Source organism: Meriones unguiculatus, chromosome 1 (genome assembly GCF_030254825.1).
Source record: "Meriones unguiculatus strain TT.TT164.6M chromosome 1, Bangor_MerUng_6.1, whole genome shotgun sequence".
In the NCBI taxonomy this organism is placed as follows: domain Eukaryota; kingdom Metazoa; phylum Chordata; class Mammalia; order Rodentia; family Muridae; genus Meriones; species Meriones unguiculatus.
This window is the reverse complement of record NC_083349.1, coordinates 89,125,808-89,152,127: the sequence shown is the minus strand read 5'-3', so window position 1 is coordinate 89,152,127 and position 26,320 is coordinate 89,125,808. Positions and strand designations below refer to the sequence as shown.

General features: G+C 37.5%; 1 protein-coding gene across 46 annotated transcripts in view; it reads right to left on the bottom strand.

Annotated features, from left to right (window-relative positions):
• The window catches only part of Nrxn1 (neurexin 1), a 1,167,492-nt gene that overhangs the window by 172,151 nt on the left and 969,021 nt on the right, over positions 1-26,320 (bottom strand). For all 46 annotated transcript variants that reach the window (XM_060393136.1, XM_060393140.1, XM_060393190.1 and 43 more), the window contains one exon: positions 15,540-15,711. In XM_060393136.1, coding sequence (XP_060249119.1) covers positions 15,540-15,711 — 172 coding nt within the window. The remainder of the gene's footprint in view (positions 1-15,539; positions 15,712-26,320) is intronic.

Here is a 26,320-nt window from a genome sequence, read left to right as displayed (position 1 = left end):
ATTCCCACTACCTAAAAACACATTTTACCTGAAGCCCACAGTGGCCCAGAAGAATTTTTTACTTGTCAAAACCCACTCCCAAAAATACAGGAGTACCTAGCCCAAACGCCTAGAGTTCAGCAATGAATAAATAAATAAATAAATGGATAGATAAGCAAGACACTATGGCTCTACTAGAGCCCATCAATCCTACCACAGTAGGCCCTGATTAATGAAACATAGCTGAAGTACAAGACAAAGACCTTAAAATAACCTTTATAGATATTCTAGAGATTACTTAAAGAGAAAATGAATCTAGGAAAATGTAAACAGTGGAAGGAAAAGAATAAAACAGTTCAAGATGTGAAATCAGAAACAAAACTAATAAAGAAAACCCAGACTGAGAGAAATAAGGAAATGAAAACTTAAACTTGAATAGAAGCCTCAGAGGCAAGCCTTAACAACAGAACATAAGAGATGGATAAGAGAATGTTAGGTACTGAAAATAATGATAGACGAAATAGATACCTCAATCAAAAAAAAAGTTAAATTTAAAGAGATTCAGGCAGAAAACTTGCAGAAAATCTGGGACACTATGAAGTCAACTCAAGAAATAATATGAATAGAGGAAGGAGAAAAATCTCGAGCTAAATGCACAAAAAGTATTTTCCACAAAATCATAGTAGAAAAATTCTCTAATCTAAAGAATAAGCCCATGAAGTTACAATAAGCATACAGAACACCAGATAGGCTGGACAAAAAAGAAAATCTCTTCAGCACAAAATAATCAAAACATTAAATGGAATAATATTAAAACATGGAATAATATTAAAAGCTTCAAGAGAAAAAGTAGCATATAAAGCCAGACCTATTAGAATGACACTCAATTGCTTGTTGTAATCATTAAACACCAGAAGGGCTGGAAAAGATAATCAATAGACTCTAATAGATCAGCGAGCCAGCCCAGACCACTATACTCCACAAAACTATCAGTTACAATAAATGAAGAAAAGGAGATATGCTATAAAAAAAATAAAAATTTAAACACCATCAACAAGTCTAGCCTTATAAAGGAGTTAGAAAGAAAACTCCAACCCAAAGAGTTTAACCACACCCGAGAAAACAATTCCAAACAAACAAGTCAAAAGATGGGAAATACACACACACACATACACACACAAAGTTGCAACTACAACCACTATAAAGCCAATAATAATAACAACAATAAACTAACAGGAACCAAAAAACATCCCTCCAAAAAAGACCCATTAACGAATTGATGTGAAAAGGATCTATCTTTCTGCTACATGACAATATAAACACAAAACAAAACAAAATCCCATACTTTAATACCAAAGATAGGTATCATTTCAAAATAAAATAATAGTAGAAATTCTAAATAAGTTGACCTAAGAAACAAGCTGGTGTGGCCATTTTAATAGCTAATAAAATAGTCTTCGAAGGTAAATTAATCAGAAGAGCAAGGGAAAATGCACTACATACTCATGAAAAAAAAAATCCACCAAAAAGTCATTTCAATTCTTAATATCCATGCACCTAACACAAGGGTAACCACGTTCATAAAAGAAATACTACTATAGCTTAAATTGCATGTTGTCTCTCACACACTGGTAGTGGAAGGCTATCTTGCTCTCATGATTAGACATGTTATCAAGGCAAAAACTAAAAGAAAGATGCTACAGTTAACAGACATTAGGAAACAATGGGGCCTCATAGATATTAGCAGATTATTACGCTCAAACACAAAAGAATATACATTCTTCTCAACACCTCATAGAACTTTCTTCAAAATTGATCACATTCTTAGACAAAAAACAAGTCTCAACAGATACAAGAAATTGGAATAACAACCTATATCTTATTTGTCCACTACATATTAAAGGTGGATATTATGAGTGGCAGAAAGCTTACACACTCATGGAAACTGAACAACTTACTACTGAATAAAAAAATTGGGTCAAGATAGAAATTAAGAAGTTTCTAGAATTGAATAAAATGAATACACAAAATACGCAAACTTAAGTAAAACAATGAAGGTGTTTTTAAGAGGTAAATTCATATCACTAAATGCCCAAATTAAAAAAAAAATAGGGGTGATTTTATTTATTTATTTATTACAGTTTATTCATTTTGTATCCCAGCTCTTTGTTTCCCCTACCTCATTCCCTCCCAATCCCACTCTCCCTTCCTCATCTCCTCCCATAGCCCTGCCCTAGTCCACTGATAGGGAGGTCCTCCTCCCCTTCTGTCTGACCCTAGCCTATCAGGTCTCTTCGGACTGGCTACAGTCTTCTTTTGTGGCCTGGTAAGGTTGTTTCCCCCACAGGGGTTGGTGATCAAAGAGCCAGCCACTGAGTTCTTGTCAGAGACAGACCCTGTTCTCCTTACTAGGGAGCCAATTTGGAGACTGAGCTGCCATGGACTACATCTGTGCAGGGGGTCTAGGTTATCTCCATGCATGGTCCTTGGTTGGAGTATCAGTCTCAGAAAGATCCCTGTGTCCAGAGATTTTTTTTTTTTTGTTCTGTTGCTCTCCTTTTGAAGCTCCTGTCCCCTCCAGGTCTTTCTGTCTCCCCCTTCTTTCATAAGATTCCCTGCACTCTGCACAAAGTCTTATACTAGTACCTTAACAACACACTTGAAAGCTCTAAAATCAAAATAAGAAATTACACCCAAAAGAGTAGGTAGCAAGAGAAAATAAAACTCAGTACTGAAATCAATAAAATAAAAACAATATCAACAAAAATAATAATACAAAGAATATAGGAAACAAGGACGGGTTCTTTGAGAGAATCAACAACAATCACAAACTCTTATCCAAATTAAAAGAGGAAGAAGGAAGATGCAAATTAACTAAATTAGAAATGAAATATAAACACCAACAGACACAGAGCATCATGAAGACATGATTTAAAAACATGTATTCTACCAAATGGAAAAGCTAAAAGAAATGGATAATTTTCTCTCTACATAGTACTTACCAAAGTTGAATAAAGAACAGATAAGCAATGTAAAGGAACCAATAGCTCCTAATGAAATAGAAGTGGTAGCAAAAGTCTCCCGACCAAAAGATCCAAGGGGCAACACAGAATCTTACCAGCATCAGAGAGACAAGTTAATTCCACTAGTCCTCAAATAAGAGAAATAAAAGTAACATTGACCATTTTGTTTTGTGAGGTAAGAGTTAAACTGATAGCAACCAGATAAAGACCCAACAAAGAAAGAGAACTACAAAGAAGTTTCCAATAATAACACAGCTACAAAAATTCTCAATTAAATAATTAAAAGACAAATCCGAGAACACATCAAATATATCATCAACCAGGATCAAGTAGGCTTCATCCCAGTTCGACATGTGTAAATCAGTAAATGTAATCCACAACATAAACAAACTGAAAAACCAAACTATATAATAATTGCAGAAAAGGCCTATGCCAAAATCCAAAACCCCTTCATAAAACAAGGTCTTTGAGAGATTAGGAATAAAAAGAACATACCTCAGTACAATGAAGGAAATATACAGCAAGCTCATAGCCAACATCACATTCAGTGGTGAGAAACTCAAAATAATTACACTAAATCAAGAGCAAGACAAAGTTTTTCACTGTCTCCATACCTAGTGTAGTACTTGAAGTCTTAGCCAGAGCAATAAAGCAACTGAGGGATATCAAGGGTATATAAATTTGAAAGAAAGAAGTGAAAGTATCTTTAATTGCAGATGACATTATAGTATACATATTATACATAAGTGACCCTAAAGATTCCACTGGGAAACTCCTACAGTTGGTAAGCACCTTTAGAAGACTAGTCCTCAGATATTCAAATGAAAAATGGACTGAGGAAAAAAAAATCAAGAAAACAACAACTTTTACAATTGCCTCAAAATATGCACAATATTTTGGGGTAATTCTAACCAAGCAAGTGAAAGACTTATATGATAAAAACTTTATAAAACATTGAAGAAGAAGTGAAAAGAATGAAAGACTTTCCATGCTCACAGACTGGTAAGACTAATAGAGAAAAAATTATGTAACTAAATTCTTCAGATTTTGAAAGGATAATTTTCAGCTTCATATGGAAACACAAAACTCCAGGATAACTAGAACAATCCTGAATTATAAAAGAGCTGAGGAGGTAACAGCATCCTGGGTGAGGTAACACGGAAGCAGAAAGACACACATGGTATACACTCACTTATAAGTGCATATTTAGCTATATAATATAGGATAATCATACTAAAATCTATAGTCCCAAAGAAGCTAAACAACAAGGAGGATCCTATGAAAGAGGCTTAATCTTCATTCAGAAGGGAAAACAGGATAGATACTGGAAGTAGGAGAAGATGGAATAGGACAGGAACCTACCACAGAGGGCCTCTGAAAGACTCTACCCAGCAGTGTATCAAAGTAGATGCTGAGACTCATAACCAATCTTTGGGCAGAGGGCAGGGAATCATATGAAAGAAGGGGGAGCTAGTAATACCTGGAGGAGACAGGAGTTCCACATGGAGACCAACAGAGCCAAAAAATCTGGGCCCAGGGGGCACTGCAGAGACCAAAGAATCAAGGAAGGACCATACATGGAGAAGACCTAGAGCTGCTGCTCAGATGTAGCCCAAGGGTAGGTCAGTGTCCAAGTGGGTTCCCTAGTAACGGAAGCAGGGGTCGTCTCTGGTATGAACTCAGTTGCCTGCTCTTTGATCACACACCCCTGGCAACATGGCCTTATTATGCCACAGAGAGAAAGGATCCAGACAATCCTGATGAGACCTAATAGTCTAGTGCCAGATAGAAGGAGAGAAGGATCTTCCCTATTAGTAGAAGGAGAGGGTCAGGCAGGGGGTAAGACCAGGCAGATATGAGGGAGGGAGCTATAGCCAGAATAAAGATTTTATGAAATATAATTAATAATAATCATAATAATGATAAAATACTCACCATCCTCAGCCATCAAGGAAATGCAAAAGAAACTACTTTGAGATTTCATCTTATCCTCATAAAACAGCTAAGATGAGAACACTATGTAAGAGCTCATGTTGGTGAGGATGTGGTGGGAGTCCAGATTTGTACAGTCTCTATGGTAATCACTGTGGTTGTTCCTCAGAGAGACGGAAATCCAGGCACTTTGAGATATATACTTTTGGACATTTTACTGGATAGTTTTCTGTCAACTTGACACAAGCTAATGTCATCTATCAGTAGAATACCTCAATTAGGGGCTGTAGGCGGTTTGTGTTGTATTCTCTTAATTAGTGATTAATGGGAGAGAGCTCAGCCCATCATAGGTTGTGCAATTATAGGAACGATAGTCCTGGGTTAGAAAACAAAGCATGCTGAGCAAGCCATAAGCAGCAAACCAGTAGTCAGCACTCCTATCACCTCCTGCCTCCAGGTTCCTGCACTGCCCGAGTTTCTGGCCTGGATTCTTTCAATTATCGACTACTTTGTGGAAGTGTAAGCCCTTTTTAAAATCAAAATGTAATACTACTAATTTTTGTTATGCAATGATTCTGTGAATGCTAATGGAATAATTTAAGTCATTATATCTACATGGTAATTCACAATATACAGCAAAGTGAGTAACATGGAGCATAACCTACAAATCGCCTTTCCAACTCACTGTTGTAAAACCTAGATCCTATAACCTGTGAGGATTCAAAGCATTCTACAAAAGTCTGGAATTTTGGGTGAACTCTGGTCTCTCTTCACCTCAGTGCAGCATAACACTATTTTTTATTACTTTTTATTTATTATTTATTACAATTTATTCACTTTGAATCCTGGCTGTGGCCCCCTCCCTCGTCTCCTCCTAATCCCACCATCCTGCCCTCTTCTCCCTCTATGCCCCTCCCCTAGTCAACAGATATGGGAGGTCCTCCTCCCCTTCTATCTGACCCTAGCCTATAAGGTCTCATCAGGTGGTTGCACTGTCTTCCTTTGTGGCCTGGCAAGGTTGCACGTCCCCCCAGGGGGAGGTGATCAAAGAGCCAGCCACTGAGTTCATGACAGAGACAGTCCCTATTCCCCTTACTAGGGAATCCACTTGGAAACTGAATCTATGGGCTACATCTGAGCAGGGGTTTTAGTTCCTCACCATGCATAGTCCTTGGTTGACTTATCAGTCTGTGCAGGGCCCTCAGGGCCAAGTTTTCATTTCTTTCTTTCTTTCTTTCTTTCTTTCTTTCTTTCTTTCTTTCTTTCTTTCTTTCTTTCTTTCTTTCTCTCTCTCTCTTTCTCTCTCTCTCTCTCTCTCTCTTTCTTTCTTTCTTTCATAATTTTTGGTTTTTGCTCTGTTGAGTTGCTCTGTTGCTCTTTTGGAGCTCATGTCCTCTCCAGGTCTATCTCCCCATTCTTTCATAAAATTCCCTGCACTCTGCCAAAATTTGGCTGTGAGTCTCGGCCTCTGCTTCGATATCCTGGTGGGTAGAGGCTTTCAGAGGCCCCATAACACTATTTTTTAAACTTTTCAACTTTAGTTGATTTAGTGTTCTATGTCAATCTCATTTTCATAAAACACAGGCAACCATCTAATTGTGACCGTTTTGTTTCTTTTCAGCCAAACCATCTATGCATTTTTAAAAGCGTCATTTGTTTGTTTCTCCTCTAACCATAAAATATACTCTCTTCCAAATCTTCTGCTACTCTAAGCAATAAAAAATAATAAATGAGAGTACTGAAGGCTCTATTTGGAGTTTTAAAACACTCCAGCAAAGGTGACCCTGAAAAATTACAATGGTGTGTTATCAATTAGTTGACATTATCTAGAAAAATGAGGCTTAATGTTCTTCTGTTCTGTCTAGTTTTATATCTCATAATTCTAGTTGAAATTCTTCATTGCAAATGCATATAGTGACTTTCTGGTCAGACTTACGCTTGGACTAGTCTGTCCTGGATTTTCAATGTCCACTTCAAATTTCTACTGGCCACCAGTAGAAATAATGCACTCAAGGTGACAAATTACTTCAATAAAACTTAGGGTGAAGAAAGTGAAGTCTCAGATTTCCAGGGTTGGGGGAATTTGGCTGTTATTGAATGCAGGCAGATTCATAAAGCTAAAAACAAAACAGACTTGAAACTGCATGAGATGAAAGTCTGTCTTTGAAAACTCTTCTATCTATGAGGCTAAATTTGACACTAGATACTCATCATCATAATTTAATTTATACACAACCTATGGGGCGGCATCATAGTTCCAAAACTTCTTACATCTATTGTGTCATCTTTCCTTAATTAGGAAATGGCTATAATATTAGATTAGGTGACTCTTTTGGGTTGTTACAAAGTTGAGTGTATATTCTGTAATAATAAATGTGCTTTCTAATAACTGCCTGTACATGTGCCTATATTCATTACTTGCCTCAAACACATATTATTTCTTACATTGGCAGACATGAAGTTCTGTCTTTTAAATTTTCTTTCTAAAAAGCAAGAGAAATAAATTCAGCAAAATGTATTTTTAGGTGATAATCATTTCTAAACTTTTCACCTAATAAGAAGTTGTAAGAAATAAGTAATGAGAGTCTGATGTTCTTTTCATTCACTGCCCCAATTTAAGAAAATCATGGATAAATCTCAAACCCAACAAAGTCACATTAATATTAGTTGTTAAGTAAATACAGGGTTTGTTATGATTTCCCAGGATTTATTTTTATTTGTGTATTGTGTGTATATTGTGTGTGTGTCAATTTGCAGGTGATGGCCAGAAGACAAACTTTTGGAGTCTGTTCTCTTCTTCCACCCCATTTTTGAGACAAGGTTTCTTATTATCAGCTACGGCACTGCATATTCCAGCTCCCCTCCAGATCTTCTATGTTTCCTGCCATATCACAGTAAGAGGGCCAGGGGACTAGGATTACCAATATTAGTCCTGCATCTAGTATGGGTTCTGGGATGAACTACCCACCAGTCATCAGGCTAGGTAGCAAGTGTTTTTACTCTCAGAGCCTGCACACTAGCCTTGTTTTCACAGGTTAACTAATGTGTTTTATTCTTTAATCTAATCTACCACCTGAAGTACATTCATCTCTCATGTCTTAGTCCCTTCAACTCTATCTTTTTTCTCATTCACATATTTGGTCCCTGTGAAAATACTGGTCAGAATTTATGCTGTCTACTTTTATGTCAGTTTTATACAAGCTGGAGGCATTTGGAGAGAAGGAATCTTAATGTGGAAAATGCTTCCACCCTAATGGGCTATGAGGAAGCCTGTGATACATTTTCATGTTTGATGGTTGATGCGAGAGAGCTCAGCTTACACTTGGCAGTGTCACCCCTGGGATGGTGGTCCTGGGAGCTGCAAGAAAGCAGGCTGGGTGAGCCAAGAGGAGAAAGACTGTAAGCACCACTCATTGGTGATGTCTACCTCAGTTCCAACCTTCAGTTACCTGCCTTGACTTCCTGCCCTGACTTCTTCTAGTGATGGACTGTAATATGGAACTGTAATAGAAAATAGACTTTCCTGCTCAATTTGCTTTTGGTCATAAAGTTTTAATAGAACAATAGAAAGCAGATAATGCTGATTAGACTCAGATCATGCCAAAGAAATGGAAAATATCAGGAAGTACATAAAGTAATTATTTCGTTTTACTATTGTATTTATCAGTGCCCAAATATATGTATTAGAAGGATAATGCCATTTCTATGTTTAGTTTTTAACAGAAATTTTTCTGAAATTAAAGACAGAAGTTGGTCTTTTGTAAGAGAGGAGTATGATTTTATACGAGTGAGTAAAGGACAAACCAATAAGGCAGTGCCATTGGTTGACAGGTTATGAGAAGGTTAATAAAGGGTGGTTGTGTCTGATGGATGACACGTTCAAATCTTTCTCTAAAATCTCACCATTCACGAAGATCATCTGGAGGTCTTAGGTAAACAGACTCAAGGTCTATTTGTTGACGTGGAGAGGCAAGTTAGAAAAGTTAAATACACAACTAAAGTGTGATACAAATTTATGTGTAAGTTCTCTAAAGATATTGTGCTCTGCTTTATTAGAGTTTCTTTACAGCCCCAAACTCACAGAAGATTCAGAAACATTGAACAAGACAATGTCTGTAACCAATGATAGTTACTATTTAACTTGTGTGCTTTACATAGGTCCCTCTCTTTAGTGAAAAGTTAGCTGTTTTACACTCTGCTGTCATAAAGTGATGTTTAATAGCAAGTTATTTCTAAGTCACAGAGTAAGGAAGCATGTCTCAGCCCACTGCGTGTTAACATTATAGGCATGAGCTACCACATCTAGCTAGGTCTTTGAGCACTTATACTGGTGAGAGAAACTCATATCCAACAATCAACTCATTCTTTACAGCCAGAAGGTAAATTAACTAGTCTATGGACATCTCTAGAGTAAAACTGTTAAGTGCAGTTTGTCACCATCTTCAGCTACTCTGAAAAAGAGTAGCTTTTTCATGACAAGTTGATGTCTGCTTTTGCATAAGTAAATAATGAATGGAATCATAAGGCCCATTTATCATGCTATGAATTTACTTTGTTAAACAAAATACACATTGAAACTTGAAAATAAAAGAGGGAGTTAAATAGGAATCCTCCCACAAAAAAAGGTCTTTTTTTAATGTTATAACAAAAGATATCCTTTACTAAGCAAAATTTCTTTCATGTAGTAATAATGAATATTGTTTTATATTGGTTGCTTCCTAGGAAATAAAATATGAGCATTTTCAAAGTAAAAAAGTATCACTGAAAACTGGTAAAATGGACCAAATTGATACTTGGTAAGTGTTTCAAAATATACTTAATTCAAGTGAGCTCAATTTAAATTTAGCTTCAAATACCAACTGATAGAGAATCAGGAATGCCATCTTATTTTATTGGGATTTTTTTTTATCAAGATGTTATGTCATGTCCCAATTGTGAAATTGATTGAAGTGGGAGAAAAAATAGTGGAATAAAAACTTTAATTTATATTTGAAGGCACTATTCACAATGATACCCATTAATAAACAATAATACATATCTGAAAAATTTAACTGTTTTAGTTCAGTAGTTAATATACTTGTTTTCTAGGATCATGAATAATTATGTTTTAAAAACAGAAATTAATATCCTTCTAGAGCCAAACACATTTCTGAATTGTCTTATATGATGATTAAGTTAGTCCTGAGAAAATCTGGCCCAAGAGCAACATAGCAGAAGACTAAAAGAGGCAGATAGTATAGCTTGAGTACAAGACATTTTATGGAGCTCACAGACAAATCTGTTTCTTGCGTTAGAACATAGCAAGTATTCTTGTAAATATATAGGAAGCATGAAACAAAAATGGTACTTCACAGACACTATAAGACCTCAATTTTAAAAATGGAGCAGTTTAGCATTGTTGATATAATATCCCTTAATTCCGCTTTACTACAGAGAATAACAGCTTGAAAAAACATCCACATGATCTGTGCACTATACTGTATACAGTCCAAAGGAGTCCAAGATCTACCAAATTACCAGAGAAATTTTTCCTTAAACAAATAACTGGGAATTTCAAACTAACTACAATGAAATTGTATTTAAAAATATCCAGGGGGTAAGAAATGTAAAAACAATTAAAAATCATTTTTAAAAAAGTAGCTTTTCTCTCATATTCTTAGGCAACTTTGATACTCAGCTGGAAACTTTAGGCCAATGTATTTAATATATCATTCAATATGACATTTATTATGCTTCAACATCAATAATAGCCTTAAATGTGAGCAAAATTGAAACCCACAAAAAGATATTAAAAAATAAAACAAACAAACAAACATACAAAAACAAGACTTCTATCTTCTTGTCCTCAGACTTCACAGAGAACCTAAGAGGTTATCTGGAAAACTTGCACTGATAGATGCTTATCGTGGTTAGACAGATCCAAAACATGATATAATACAATAAATCAAGATATCTGTAAACATATTTGAGTGAAAATAACAAGCAAAGGACGATGTTTTCCACTTAAGTTTAATGTAGGTTCTAGAATCTGTTGACAACTGCAAATAAAAGTTTATACAATTAACTGCAACATGGGACTAGACTTTGCTAAGATAGACTTTCCCCCACCAAGTCCTTAAGGACTCTAATGTGCTAATTCTAATTATTTGTAATGATTTACCTAATTCACTAATTAAGCTCTTCAAGTAAAGTTTACGAATGAGTACTAATGATTCAAAAAGTTAGTGTAAACAGAGCACCAGTGGCTTTTGTAACAAAGTTACTTTCATTCCATGGGTTACTGTTTCATAATATTTGTTTATGTCATTGTTAATGGCAAACTGTGAAGTGCATATGCCTCAACAGGCAATCAGTCATGCTGGACCCAAAGTGTTAAAGTCTTTACCACTGCTACATCAAAGGCTTCAACCAGTAGGTTCTGTTATTTGAGTTTCTGTCAACTACAGAGAAGAATCAATAGCTTTGACTAGCTATTAGCTTTGGTAGTAACCTAGAGAAAAATCAGTGGGCCTTTTCAAGGTTCAATTTGACTGTTTCACAAAGAAGCTGGAATATAAGAGTTTTGAAGTTTGTTTCCTCTTTTAAATGTTCTGGTTGCAAATGAAGTAGATTTTCCTAATTACATCACACATATCCAAAAGTAAGTTAAACATAACTTTAAAAGAGCATCAAACTTTTAATACTAAATAATGAACTGTCTTAAGTAATCAATACACTAATGATGACATGTTTTAGAAAAATGAATAATCAGTTCATCTAAATAAGTAGGTTGAATTTAAAGGCAATGATATATATGGCATATATCAGAACTAGCCAATTAACAAATGATTGAGTGCATAGCTAAAATCTATAAGACTTCAACCAAATTGCATAGCCAGAAAAACGTTCTCAAACCATCTCCATGAAGTCTTCTACTGCCTAAATAATTGACTTTATTGCAGTGCTCTAGACCTTCAGTTGTTCCTTTCTTCAAACACCAATAGCAATTTTCTTTCGATTTTGGTGGATGTTCCCTATCCTTCTTGTTTCTTCAGCCAATTAATCTAACACCAACAACCTTGTTTAAGTCTCTCTCTCACGTAACACAAATTTCCAGTTCATTGCTGTCTACTGCCTCCTCCTGAAACAATGCAACATTAGGATGTTGAATGATATTAACAGAAAAATGAGAGATCAAGAGGTATGGAGTAGGAAGGGAAAGGAAGGACAGAAAAAGTCTCAGAGAAGAAAAGAGAAAAAGTGAAAGGAGGGAAGAAGAGGGGGTGGGAAGAGGAAGCGGAAGGAAGAAAAAGGAGGAGAGGTAAACTAAGGATCAGAAGAGAAGGCGCAGGAAAGAGAGGAGAAAAGTGGAGAGGAAAGACTGATGGGTGGCAAGAGGTGGAGGGGCCAGAAGGGGAGGGGAGGGGAAAGTAGAGGAGAGAAAGGGGAGGGGAGGGAAGGGGAGGGGAGGGGAGGGAAGGGGAGGGGATAAACTAAAATATGAATGAAAACATCTCTTCTTTTGTTGTTGTCAAGTATTTAGAATGCAGTCTATATTCACCCTGCTTATTTTTCACTCATTCATATTCTTTCCTCCTTGGCATATTAGCTTTTTATTCATGAATAAATGAATATTTTTCAGTCTTCCTCTCTACCCGCTAATTCCACACAATAAGTGCATGCCTGAAAGACCCAAATGTTGCTTGCTGTTTGTTACACCACTTACTAAAAAATAATCTATCCTTCTTGGATCATTGTGTTACTTTTTATTTTTAAAAAAGTATTCTTAGCTAAATATGATATAATCATCATATTCCTACAGGTGATATGTCTTTAAAATTGAATTCTTAAAAATTGTCTTGTTGCCAAACTATGATCCTAATAAGTTCCTTGTATGCAGTATATACATTCTTTATAAATGTATAGGCTAACTGAAATAAAATTAATCTTTAACCTTGCAAAGATATAAAAGGTATTTTCACATACTGTGGTAGCAAATAAAGTCAAAGTAAATATTTATTGAGAATAATCTTAAGTTGGGAGGCAGCAAAATGATATAACGCTTTGTGGAGTAACGTGAGAAGAGGAGGTCTAGTTTTGTTGAGAGAGAACTTTTGTAACATAACTGTAATTAGGAACCAATCAGAGATTAATGATGCATTATATTCTAGAGCTTCAACTGACGTGAAATAAGAAACAATTTTCTCAACTTTAAATGGTTTGCAAAATATTATTTCTGTAATTTGCTTCATGCACAGAAAATAATTGAAAAGGGGTTTGCTGTTGAGAAATTTCAATATTTATTCTTAAATATGAATTGTTGGGTTGTAGGAATATTGCATTCCCTCCAAAAGAGCACAAAATCTCCGTCTGCTAATTACTTTCTCTATGGAAGCCTTCCAGACAATTACAGGGTAACACCACTGGTCAATGCTTTAGGTGCTTTTCATTAAAGGTATAGTGTTGCTACCAGATAAATTGCTTCATATAAAAGCACTTACCACAAAGCCCTATAATGGAAGGTTAAGTGCTGTCCTTAATTACTAATTTCAACCCTTATATTTTGCAGTGAAGGCACTTTAAAAGGAAGCAAATACAGTCTGTTGGTTCCGTTCCTGCTTCTCTGATTATAGTATTTGGTGGTAAAAGCATTAGTCTAAGTAGCTTTTCTAATGAATAATAACCTCCCTAAATTTTTAAAATAAAAATAGCCAAGCCACAAGCTGATATAAAAGATATATACTAGACTGTGATATTGAACTCATATTTAAAATCACTTTATTCTAAAAACTTTAATCTAAATCACTCGCACTGAAATTTATATTCAACCTTCATGGCTTTGTTGCTGGTAAACTACCAAGAAAGAAAGATGTTTAAATTTCTCATCTTTTCTCCTTTATTAGCATCATGTTAACGTGCACACAGAGGAGATTAGTGGACACTTAGATAACACAATGGTGATGTCTGTGCTCTTTACAACATTAAGTTATTATGGGTGCAATACATGCAGAATTTTGTGTTTTATATGTATAGCACTGTCTTATACATTTTCATATGTATACCATAAATGCAATCTTCATGAGTGCTATAATATCTTATATGCCAGCTGTTGCATGTGTCCTTCACAATAATCATGGAAACCTGGCTCACTCTTCATTTATTAATATTAATGAAAGAACTCCTTAGTGAAAGGACACCTAGAGTACGTGTCTAGATATAAAATGTTATAACTATGATATATATTTCTAAACATTTGTTCTTTAATTATTATTTATTATCATCCTCCCATCTTTAAATGTAATTTATAATGTCTCTCTTTAGTTTTCCTTCCTTTCATCCTTCCTGCTTCCTTCTCTCTTTCTCTTTCTTTCTTTCTTTCTTTCTTTCTTTCTTTCTCTTCTTTCTTTCCTTCTTTCTTTTTTTTTTCTGATTTCCTCCTACCATCCCTCCCTCCTTCCTGCCTTCCTTCCATTCTTTTTTTTTTTTCTTATTTGAGACATGTAGCCCTAGCTGACTTGCAGCTTTCTATTGCAGCCCAGGGTAGCCTTGATATTTACCAGGATAGAAACACTTCTATAAACACTTCGGTAAACACTTATTGAATGCTCGCCTCTTGTCAGTATTACAATAACTCCCAGGCATGTTATTTATTTTTTGCTTTTAAAGCTTGTCATAAGGAAGTGCATTTTGTTATATTTAATTCATCACATATTTGCAGAACAGAAGAACACGTTAAGGCTGAGAACAGAGAATGATAGAATTTAGAAGAAGCTCAGAAAAGTGTCAAGGACATTTCATCTCTTCATTATGGGTCAGTTCCAGAGAAAACTAGTGTTTAATTGATAAAGTATTTAATAAAATATTTATTTTAAGAAGCAAATTATTCCAACATAGGAGTTGCTTCTGCGTGCATTCTTGTTATCGGTTTTATCACGTGAAATGTAGGTCGTTTTTATATTTTTGTTTACACTGTGTGATAAACGGTGCTGTACAAAAAGGAGAACATTTTACAGACTTCAGCTGAGTGACACTATCATCACAGAGCGCTCATGAATCACTATGGTTATATAAAAATGAACTCCCTTTGCTCCTAGTTGCAGATCTATGGTACAGTGTTTCTTGTAATTGTGGGTTTCTTGTCATCTCATTCTTGGCTCCATCTTTGCCTGACTCCTGTTTTTCCTGCACGTTTCATGAGTCTTTTTTGCATGCCATTGTCAGAGAAGCAGCGTTATATGCTCTAAGAAAAGAAAAGTGTTATAATATTCTTTCCCTTGGATTTAAATTTTACCTGTTACTTTTGACAAAGCCTTTCCTTTGTTCAAATGCAAGGATTGAGTACAAAGCTTTGACACACTGTGCTTTTTATGTGTGCATTTTTCTGGTGCACTGATGTTCTGGATTTTACAAACAATGATGTGTGGCTTCAAGTTCATCTCTAAAATGCCATCTGTACACAGTAGCAAGAGCACTTTAGGACAGCATCACATTGATTTGCCTTTAAATTCTATAAATGCTCAATGGTCTCTCAAAAAGCCACAATCTGAAGGAACGGACGCACACATTGCTTTGCTTTTCCAGTTGTTTTTCATAAAACTGTCCCCAGGTCCATAAGCCCTTGCTTACCTGCAGGGTAGCGCTCGATGACCGGCCAGCTGTCCACCTGTAACGTGGCATTGCCACCACTCCTCGTGAAACGCACTACATGGTATTTTCCATCATTAATGATTGCATTGGACTCTTCAATGGCGATGTCATCTGTCCCAACATTAAACTTAACTCCAATTTTTCCTTGGTGCTGTTAAGATGGGAAATAGGGTCTGATTAAGTCGATTGATTAGTCGTCATTTGATAAGAATTACATAGCAAGCATTGTTCAAGAGTATGCATTAGACAAAAGCTGCTTTCTTCATTTTATTTCTGAAAAACTGCTGCAATAGAGGCAAGATCTTGACATTTGGGTAATTCTGAGACATCTCTTCCACGGATAATTGATATTCTGAAAAACACACTTGCAAGGGAACTGAACTGCCGGCCTCTCAGAGTCTGCCACTGAGAAGGTGCACAGCTGCCTGCATGAGAGCGAACACACTCCTGTCCTCTGATTTGACCCTTTTAAGGCTTTAATGTAATCTCCCAATTTCACAAGAGAAACAAGACTCGAGACGTTCCCTTTTAATAGAGTGAAATCAAATCAATGGGGTCTCTTTAGAGCCAAATGACAGATACTCACAGAACCAGACATTTCTGTCACAGCGATGGGCTAAGAAATAGTTATTCACTAAAATGATTTCTTAGTTATTAGTTGCAGACCACCCAGACATTAGCAGCTTAAGACACACTCATTGTCTTTCCCTTGCATTTGATTAAGCTATAACCAAGTCTGCAATATCTTGTTCAAGGACAAGCTGGAACTAAAATCTGGTTCCTTAATTTTTGGGTTACATATTAGCTAAAATGGAGCTAGCATAATTATGTAAAATTAACTTCCTATCTCAATTATGCAAAGCAATATTAAAATAATTCTAAGGGTAAAGTTGTGGCTGCTAACTTCAGAATGCCATCACCTAAGGTGCCAAGAGAAGCATGTGCCTCTGTCCTCGACCTCTGAGAAACATTTTCTAGCAGCAGGGCTGTCAACCTTATCATCAGCTAAACGGATGTTTTTAAGCATGTAGATTTTCACTTAATCAGTAGCACGGGATATCTGCACTGCCGGCCCTTGTCAGAGTCCATCAGCTGTGGTTCCCCTTTCGTCAAGCCTTAGCTGAGAGAAATGACATGGGGCGAGGATTTTAAAGGACACGCAGCCATGTGTAGCTGTAGAAAATTTAAATCACAAATGAGAAGCCTGAAGGTTTGGACCACATACCTTTAGGCTTTTGCTGGGTTCTCACTATTAAACTAGGTAGCAACGCGATACCATCAGATTATAATTGGAAATCTTATATTAAAAAAAAACGTTTGAATAAAAGTAGATTGACTAAAGGAAAGTTTTCAAGATGATAATTGTGACACTGCTGAATGCATTAAAGTTTTCTGTCTCCTGTAGTTGTTACAGATAAAGGGCCCCTTATTATTTAATTTGATTTTACATTTTTGTTTTGATTTATTTTAGATGTGATAAAAACACTTTGAGTTTAAAATGTTACATTTCTTCCTTTTTAAAGCATTAATGTGCTGATTAATTAGACAAATGCTCATGGTCTAATATAAATTTTGCTATTTATTCATTCTTTGGAAACTCTAAACATGTATACAATTGATTTGGCATATGTATTCTTGCTTCCTCCCTCTACATCCTCCCCAACTTCTCTCCTCCCAATTTTTCACCACCAAAATTCATGTCTTATTATTTTTATATTTTTAAAAACTGACTGGGTCTAATTAGTTCTGCCCATCTCTACCTGGTGGTAAGGCCATCATCTGAAGCATAAGCAGCCTATCTGCAGCCACTCCCCAGCACATTTTCCCTTTCAGTATTGTCCACATACTTGTTAATCACAGATAACTGCATAATCATATGACTTAGGTGAGATTCTTACAATTTCCTCTGGAATCTTATGTATTAAAATTATTTTTATACTCAGATATATTTATATTTATATTTACTTAATTATGTTAAGTGTGGATAAATACTTCACTGAATAATTTGTTAAAATGAGCCAAGAGAAATCTTGCTAAAATGAAGGAAGAACAATTGCCCCCAGGACTGGGGAATCTGCTTTGAGGCTGAGTCTCCTAGAAAGGACAGGGAAGCTTCATCCTCTGGTATACGTCAACAGTGTGGCTGCTTAAACAGGACCTACCAGTACAATACCAATATAAACATGCTAGCATGGAAGGGGCAAATCAAATGGATGCTCAATAATAAACAAAGAACTACAGGAAACTAAGGAATGCTAAGAATGGGAGAAATGATCTTCCTTAGAGATGAGATCCTAAATTGTTATCTAATAACAAGTGGTCGGCACCGGAACGCATATAAATACAAGGAACACTAAACAGATTGAACAAGATATTGTTATATATTTATTAATGTAAAATAATTAAGAAAAGGAAGCAATGAATTTGAGAAGGGGTGGTGGTAAGGTAGGGCAGGCATGGGGAGAGACAGAAGGAGAAAGTAAAGGCAAGGAATGATGCAATTTTTTTTTTAATTTCAAAAAAATTAAAAATGAAAAGTTACTTATTATTGTGAATGTGGTTTCATGCGCACATTCACATTCATATCCAAGAAACACTGTGGAAATTAGAAGACAACTTAAAGGAGTTGATTCTTCTTTCTATACTGCAGATTCCAAGGATCAAAGTCAGGCTATTGTGCTTGGTGGAAATGCCTTTTTTCCACTTTCCACATATTCAGCCATTTTGACAGCCTCTTAGGTGAAGGATTCCTAATGATATGAGTTAGAGCTTTTAAAAAGAAAGTAGTCTTCAAGACCTCAAGGGAATACTCTCAGTTACATGGCTGTACGGTAGCATTAGTGAAGCAAGATCCCTTCTGTTCCTTATCCCTCCTGTTCCTTCTGCCTCATCCCTGGAGGATGCATGGAGGAAAGAAAACTGAATCATGGAAACAAGAGGAGTCAATTTTATTCTTCTCCCGGCATATGTGGACTCTCAGTGTGGTGCAAGCAGACGTCACTGAGCAGCTTTGGGAGAACTCACAAGTATTACTGTACTGAGTCAGCTAAAGTTAGTTTTGTTGTCTAGAGTGACTTCTGTGGTATCTAAGAAGAACCAGAAGTCTGGTAATACCATCCCTGGACATGCCTAGAAGTTAGGGTGAAAACCCCTCAGGACAGGTTTAAATTCTAGTTCCATCCTAGATGCAGCCCTGGCAAACTAATTGATGCATAGTAATACTTGTTAATCCAGCATTAACTTGTCAGGATTTTCTTCTGGTACAAATGTGTTTCTTATAACAAAAGAGACAGGAAAAAAATGTTAAATCGTCAACTTTCCACACTTCTCTAAAAAGATGACTACAATAGTATATTCTCCTCAAATTCCAATTATTAAGGAGAGCTAAATTTTGTGAATATAAGTATTTTCATGTCAAAGTATTAAAAAAATAAAAGTCCCAGGATTGGAGAGATTGCACTGGGTAAAAGCACTTGGGTCTCTTCCAAAGGGTCCATGTTCAGTCCCTAGTACCCATGTCAGCATATGTATAACCATCCAGAACTCTGCTACAGGAAATCAAATGCCCTTTGTTTTTGCCCCCTTGGGCATGAACACACATGTCACACAACCTGCACACAAATAAGACAAGTAATAAAAATAAATCTTAAACATAATGTCTCAAATTCACAGATATGTAAGTGCTTTCAACTTATTATGAACTTTTCCTGCAATGTGAAACACAAAATGCTTAATTTCTAGAGCATAGAAATGCCCAGGTTTTACAATATTTGATTAATTGCTTGTATTAAATAAGTGATTATGAAACACCAAGGGTCAGGGACACTTGAAAAGGTCTTGGTTTGAAAACACATTGTCCATCTGTCTTGGGTATTACAATATGCTGCCTCAAATCTGAGTAGCTTCAATACATCATGGAACCAAACTTTGAGAAAAAGGTAGTGCAGAAAAGAAAACTACCAGAGATGATACAAACCACAACTCCTATACAATTCATTGTCTACTCTAAATATAAGCGATAGGCAAAGGATCACTGTCACTGTGAAAAAAGCATTTAGCATAGTGAAATATTATAAAATACTACTATAAAGAAAAGTTAATAAATCCAATATTTCTTCCGTCCAAGAGCTGTAAATATGCTCCAAACTCAGCTCATATAAGCAGGATAGAAAGTTATTTCAATTATATAAAAAAATAAAACTTACTGAAATTTCTTGCCAATGGACAATTACAATTTGAAAGAATTCATTTCAAATCCTTACTCTTCAGGATTAAATGTGATTGTCTCGGCAAATTCTCATGAATATTGCATTAGTAAAACCAGCAATCATTTCAGTGGACATGTACTGATCTCTCTGTACTGTATCTTGCTTGGAATTAATAACTGCCTCATGCCATAATTTTGAAAATCTATTCTAAGAACATCAGTAATGAGGCATTTATAATTTAATGAAGTCTTCCTGTAGATTCATTAAATAAATACAGACAAAGGTAATTATTGATTTTTTTTCACGAAAGCTCATTTCTGAATAAGAATTATAATATTAAGTCATACTAAAAGGAAACGTTATGAAGTATGATACTGGTTAGGTACTTCAGGTTCTAGCAAGTGGGATTGCATTTTCTAATTCCTTACAAAATTGTAGTCACTTGAAAATATATTTGAAGCAAGATTGAGATTTAGTGATTTTCTCAATATCTAGAGGATGCTTCAAATAAGTTACGTGTATGTTGCTCATTCCAGTATATTCTAAACTACCCCCATACAAACTGGATGAAGCAGAATGTCCACATACAATGTGGTCTTATTTATGGCATATAGAGTTGCTACATAAGATTCTAAAGTACAGATTTCATCCCTTTATTTTGTTTTGTGTTTACCTCATCTATGCCTAGAAAGAAATTAAAATTTAAAAAAAATAAATATTTTAGTTTAGCATGCTCTTTGCTAGCAACAACAAACATGAAAGATGGAAGCCCTAGGAAGCATGCAGCTTAACACAGAGCCCTGTATATGATCTGTGAGCCTCTGCCGTGCACTGTGACACAGCCCCTTTCTCCAGGGCTATGGAAAAATGAGGGAGGGTGCTCATGTGTAACCAGTGACAGTGATCACTTCAGAATGAGAATGATTCCCAGAATCCAAAGCTACCTGGAGCCAGATTCAGACAGAATGCCATGCTTTGTTCCTCCAGAGACTAATCTTCAGGGAGCCGATGTCCTGTGGAATGATGAGGTTTGTGGGGCCTGAGTCACTGCTGATGACCTAGCAACTCTGCAGTACTGTCAGAGAACCATCTGTTTTTCATCCCCAAAGAAAACGAACTGAAAATTGCTATCTGGACCCTAACATATCCCCAAGCCAAGAGTTTACCACTGACTGGTATAGATTGTGTCTATTCATCCAGAGGACCTACAATGTCAACAAGTAGTTTTAGTCTAGTATTTCAGCAAATCCCCTTGCACTGCTAAAACCCACCCCCATGCCCAAGGTTCTCACTGCCCTGCCTTCCTCGCTACTGAGTAGCATCCTTCTTTATAAATTTTTGAATACATACAATTGAATATGTGATATTCACTCTATGTTTAAGGACAGTACAAACCTGAAAAATTGTGCTTATTTGTTTGTTTATTTAGTTGATTAAGTACTTAGTTACTTGTGTTTAGTTTTGCTTTTGTCTCTGAGGAAGACCTCAGTAAACTTTGGAAGATAACTTATGCATGCAAATATTTAAAAACATATCAAAGAGCAGAAAGAATGTCTGAGAAGGGAACAAGGAAAAGGTGCATTGAGGGAGGGTGTGAAGGGTCCCAGGAGTCTCCCCTGGGCAGGTAGCAGCAGTCTATATGGGCACAGCTACAAAACAGGCAGTGTAAAACCACACCTGTGCAGTTTCCCCACATTTTCTCACCTCCCGTATCTTAGAACGCTTACTCGATGCTATGCACTGAGCTGTATGTCTACACAGTGAATCTCACTTCAGCATACCTGAATCTTGCAGCATTCCTAAAAGGGGCATCCTCAGGGAGCTCAAACAAGCTGCCCCAAGTTTCATAGATGGTAAGGATGGATAGTGCAATCTTATCAGGTTCGAGGGACATTATCTGATTGAGAACAGCATTAGCCATGTCCATGTCCCAGGAAGATCATGAAACCAGAGTATCCATAGATTGAATCACAAAGAGTTTCCTGCTAAGAGTTGACAATTGCTTTTCCCAGCACTACACAACACAGAACCCAAAAAGGACAAAGTCTAGGGTGATACAACACAGAACTCATTTAAAAGCACTTCACTTTAAAACACAGCATATTTATTTTTTCATTCAATTTTCATTGAAGATAGGTATTTTCTCTATTATGTGCCTCCTCTCCGGAATGCTACACCTCCCCTGAATCCATGAAAACTTGATCCTGAGACTGCTGCTACCACGCTGGGGCATATCCTCATCTCTTTGTCCTGAAAGTGTTAAACAAACTTTCTAAGCCTCTGACAGTCCTCCCTCCCAAGCTTATGTGTCCTTTTTTTAATGTCCCTGCTCTTTCTCCTGAAATGTTAAAAACAGTCTGGGATTGTAAAAACAATAGTTTAGTAATTATGTCCTTCAAAGTACTGACCTGATGGGGGGCCAAGATGGCGGCGCCAGGAGAACATTGTGTCTGAGAAGCGGGACAACACACTCTGCAGCGACCAAGAGACCAAGAGACTGAACTCTGGGCCCTAAAACAACAGCTGTCGTGTTTCCCAGGTGAGGGGAGGCTCCCGCAGCGTGGAAATCGGGTCCACTCTCGGGCCTCACAGCCAGAACCCAGAAGAGAACCCGGGTAACACAGGCTTTGGGTATCAGGGCTGGTGCCACAAGCCTGCGTGTCCCGATCACTTTCCCAGGCTGATTAGCCGGCACAACAGTGCCAGAGACTGGGAGTCCCAGTCACACAAAAAAAAAAATCCCACGGGGAAGCAAAGTTGCAAGACTGATCACGGGTCACCCAGTCTTTCCCTGGAAGGTCTCGCTGACTGCCGGTACCTGCCGCCATCACAACTGAGCTCCTGCCTCGTGGAGAGCAGCAGCACGCCCAGATCAAAATCCCTACTCCCTCTTGGGAGGAGGCAGGAGGCGGCCAGCAGAATCTGCCACAGACCACATTGTCTGTACCCCAACCCGAGATCGGGGCTGAGAAAACCCAATCCTTTCGGGCACTCCCCCAAATGCCGCCATAACCCTGCCTCAGCTGAGTGGAGGGTTACAGAGGTGCACAGGGGCTTCACAGTGCTGGAACTCCAGTGCTGCCAGCTGCTCCTAACAAATAAACTTCAGCTGGGGATCTGGGATTGAGGTCATTCTACACGTCCTGAGATTCTCCTGGGTCCAGCGCAATAAGGTCTAGCAGCAAGTTCTATCACCGGCGCCCCCTCCCCCAACCCCTGGCCGAGAAACCCTGGCGCAGGATCGGACTGAGAAGCCCCAACCCCTCTGGCACTCCCCTGAGAACACCTCCATAAGCTTGCCAAAGCGGAGGGGAAGGTCAGAGGGGAAGGACAAAGAGGCAGCCTGCCAAGGACACAGCACCCTCTCTCCAGCTTACCCAGCGGCCCCTAGCAGAGAAACCCAAGGTCTGGATCTGAGGACACTCAACCCTACCTGGTACTCTCTTGGGATCAGCAAACATAGGTTCTATGGCCAGGCTGCTTCTGGCAGAGAGATCTGGGCCCGGGATCTGGGATTGAGAACACTCAACCTAACTCTTTCCCGCCACCCTGGGACCAGTCAACATAGCCCCTCCTGGCAGAGGGAAAGGACAAAGAGGCAGCACACAGGAAAGGTGGACACCGAGTCTTGCGGCCACAGCATCACAGAGCTGACTGTTAGCCTACCCGTGCACTCTCCGCAGCCGGACCAAATCAGAGAGTAGTGAGCAAGGGGAACCCCTGTGCATTCCAACTGGTCCTGCAAGAGAGTGAGTGAGCAGCCTTCTAGGGAGAGTTTGCCCCAGACCCAGGGCCTCTCCAAAGAAGCAACCAGATTGAGATCCCTGCCACCCACACCCCTAGTGTGGGCATAATAGGGATTCTTGGGATAGAGACCCCAACATTGAAGCCTCTGCCTTGCGGGTCCACCAGTGGAATCCAGGCAAGCAATCCCTGGATCTCAGACAGAACTGCGTAATAGTGGCTTGCAGACCACTGCAATAGTCAGAGAATCCATGCATGCACACTGTGCCCGCTAAAAGCGCACACGAATAGCGCCAGTGTCACATTCCTTACTTAGGCAAAACTGAAACCACAGTGCACACTCCCAAACCAGTGAACCTCTCTCTTCTTCCTGAAAAAAAAAAAACAGTCCAGAAAACAGAAAGAGAGGATCATAGCCCGAACTACAATCTCGAGGAACAAACAGTGAGGATTATAAATAACCAGATGGCTAGAGGCAGACGTAAGAACACTCCCAACAAAAATCAGGACATAATGACCTCACCATCAACCCCACAAAACAATGGACACTTCAATTCACCAGATATACAAGAAAATTACCTCAAAACTATGTTTCTCCAGCTATTAGAGGCCCATAAGGATGAAATGAACAAAGCCCTCAGAGAAATAGCCAAAGAAATCAAGACAAACCAAGAGAAAACAAATAGAGCTCTCAGAGAAATGACCACAAAAATTGAGGCAAACAAAGAAGAAATGCACAAAGCTCTCAAAGAAATGTCCACACAAATCAAGGCAAATAAAGAAGAAATAAACAAAGCTCTCATAGAAATACAGGCAATTATACCCAAAGAAGTAGAGGCACAATTAGTGATACATAGAGAGGAAACAGACAAAAAATATAGAAGCTCTCATTGAAAAGCAGGACTCCACATTCAAACAGATGAAGGAAATGGTGCAAGACATGAAAACAGAATTAGAATCAATAAAGAAAACACAGATAGAGAAAAATCAGGAGCTGGAGAACATAGAGAAAAGATCAGGAACTACAAAGGTAAGCATCACCAACAGAATACAAGAGATGGAAGAAAGAATCTCAGGAGCCTAAGATACACTTGCGGAAATTGACACGTCTCTCAAAGAAAAAATAAAATCAGAAAAGTTCCAAACACAAAACATCCAAGAAATCAAGGTCACCATGAAAAGACAAAACCTAAGAATAATAGGAGTAGAAGAAAAAGAAGACATCAGGCTCAAAGGTCCGGAAAATATTTTCAAGAAAATTATAGAAGAAAACTTTCCCAACTTAAAGGAGATGGCCATAAACATACAAGAGGCCTACAGAACACCAAGTAGACTAGACCAGAAAAGAAATTCTTCATGTCACATCATAGTCAAAACACTGAACCTACAGAACAAAGAAAAAGTTCTAAAAGCAGCAAGGGAAAAAGGCCAAGTAACATATGAAGGTAGACCTATCAGAATAACACCAGATTTCTCAACAGAAACTATGAAAGCCAGAAGGGCCTGGACAGAAATCATACAGTCCTTAAGGGACCACAGATTCCAACCCAGACTACTATACCCAGCAAAACTTTCAATCAACATAGACGGAGAATTCAAAATATTCCAAGAAAAAACCAAATTTAAACAATATCTACATAGTAACCCAGCTCTACAGAAGTTACTAGAAGGGAAACTCCAAAACAAAGAAAACAACTACATCTAAGGAAACAGAGGAAATAGATAACTACACAACCAAAAAACCAAAGAATACAAGCAATGAAACTCAGTGACACCACCAACCCCACATCTAAAGTAAGTAACAATTGTTGATCACTAGTATCTATCAACATCAATGGTCTCAACTCCGCAATAAAAAGACACAGACTAACAGAATGGTTGTGAAAACAGGATCCAACATTCTGTTGCATCCAAGAAAGACACCTATGCAACGAAGATAAACACTACCTCAGAGTAAAGGGCTGGAAAAATGTTTTCAAGCAAATGGTTCCAGAAAACAAGCTGGAGTAGCCATCCTAATATCTAATAAAATAGACTTTCAACCCAAGTTAATCAAAAAAGATAAGGAGGGCCTCATCAAAGGAAAAATCCACCAAGAGGACATCACAATTTTGAATATCTATGCCCCAAATACAAGAGCACCTACATTTGTAAATGAAACAATATTAAAGCTTAAATCACACATTGATCCTAATACCCTAATATTGGGAGACTTTAACACTCCACTCTCACCAAGGGACAGATCAACTAGACAGAAAACAAATAGGGAAATAAAAACACTTACAGAGACCCTAAATCAAATGGACCTAATAGATGCCTACAGATCTTTTGATCCAAACTCAAAAGAGTATACCTTCTTTTCAGCACCACATGGAACCTTCTCCAAAATAGACCATATAGTTGGTCATAAAGCAAGCCTAAACAGATACAAAAAGATTGAAATAATCCCTTGTATTCTATCTGACAACCATGGACTAAAGCTGGACCTCAACAACAACAGAAATAACAAACAGCCTACACGCACATGGAAACTGAACAACTTGTTACTCAATGGCAGCTGGGTTAAGGAAGAAATAAAGAAAGAAATTAAAGACTTCCTAGAATTCAATGAAAATGAAGGCACAACATACCCAAATTTATGGGACACATTGAAAGCAGTGCTCAGGGGAAAATTTATAGCACTAAGTGCCTGCAAGAAGAAATTTGTAACATCACATACAAACAACTTAATGGCCCAACTGAAAAACCTAGAAAAAAAAAAAAGAAGCAGATACACACAAGAGGAGCAGACAGCTGGAAATAATCAAA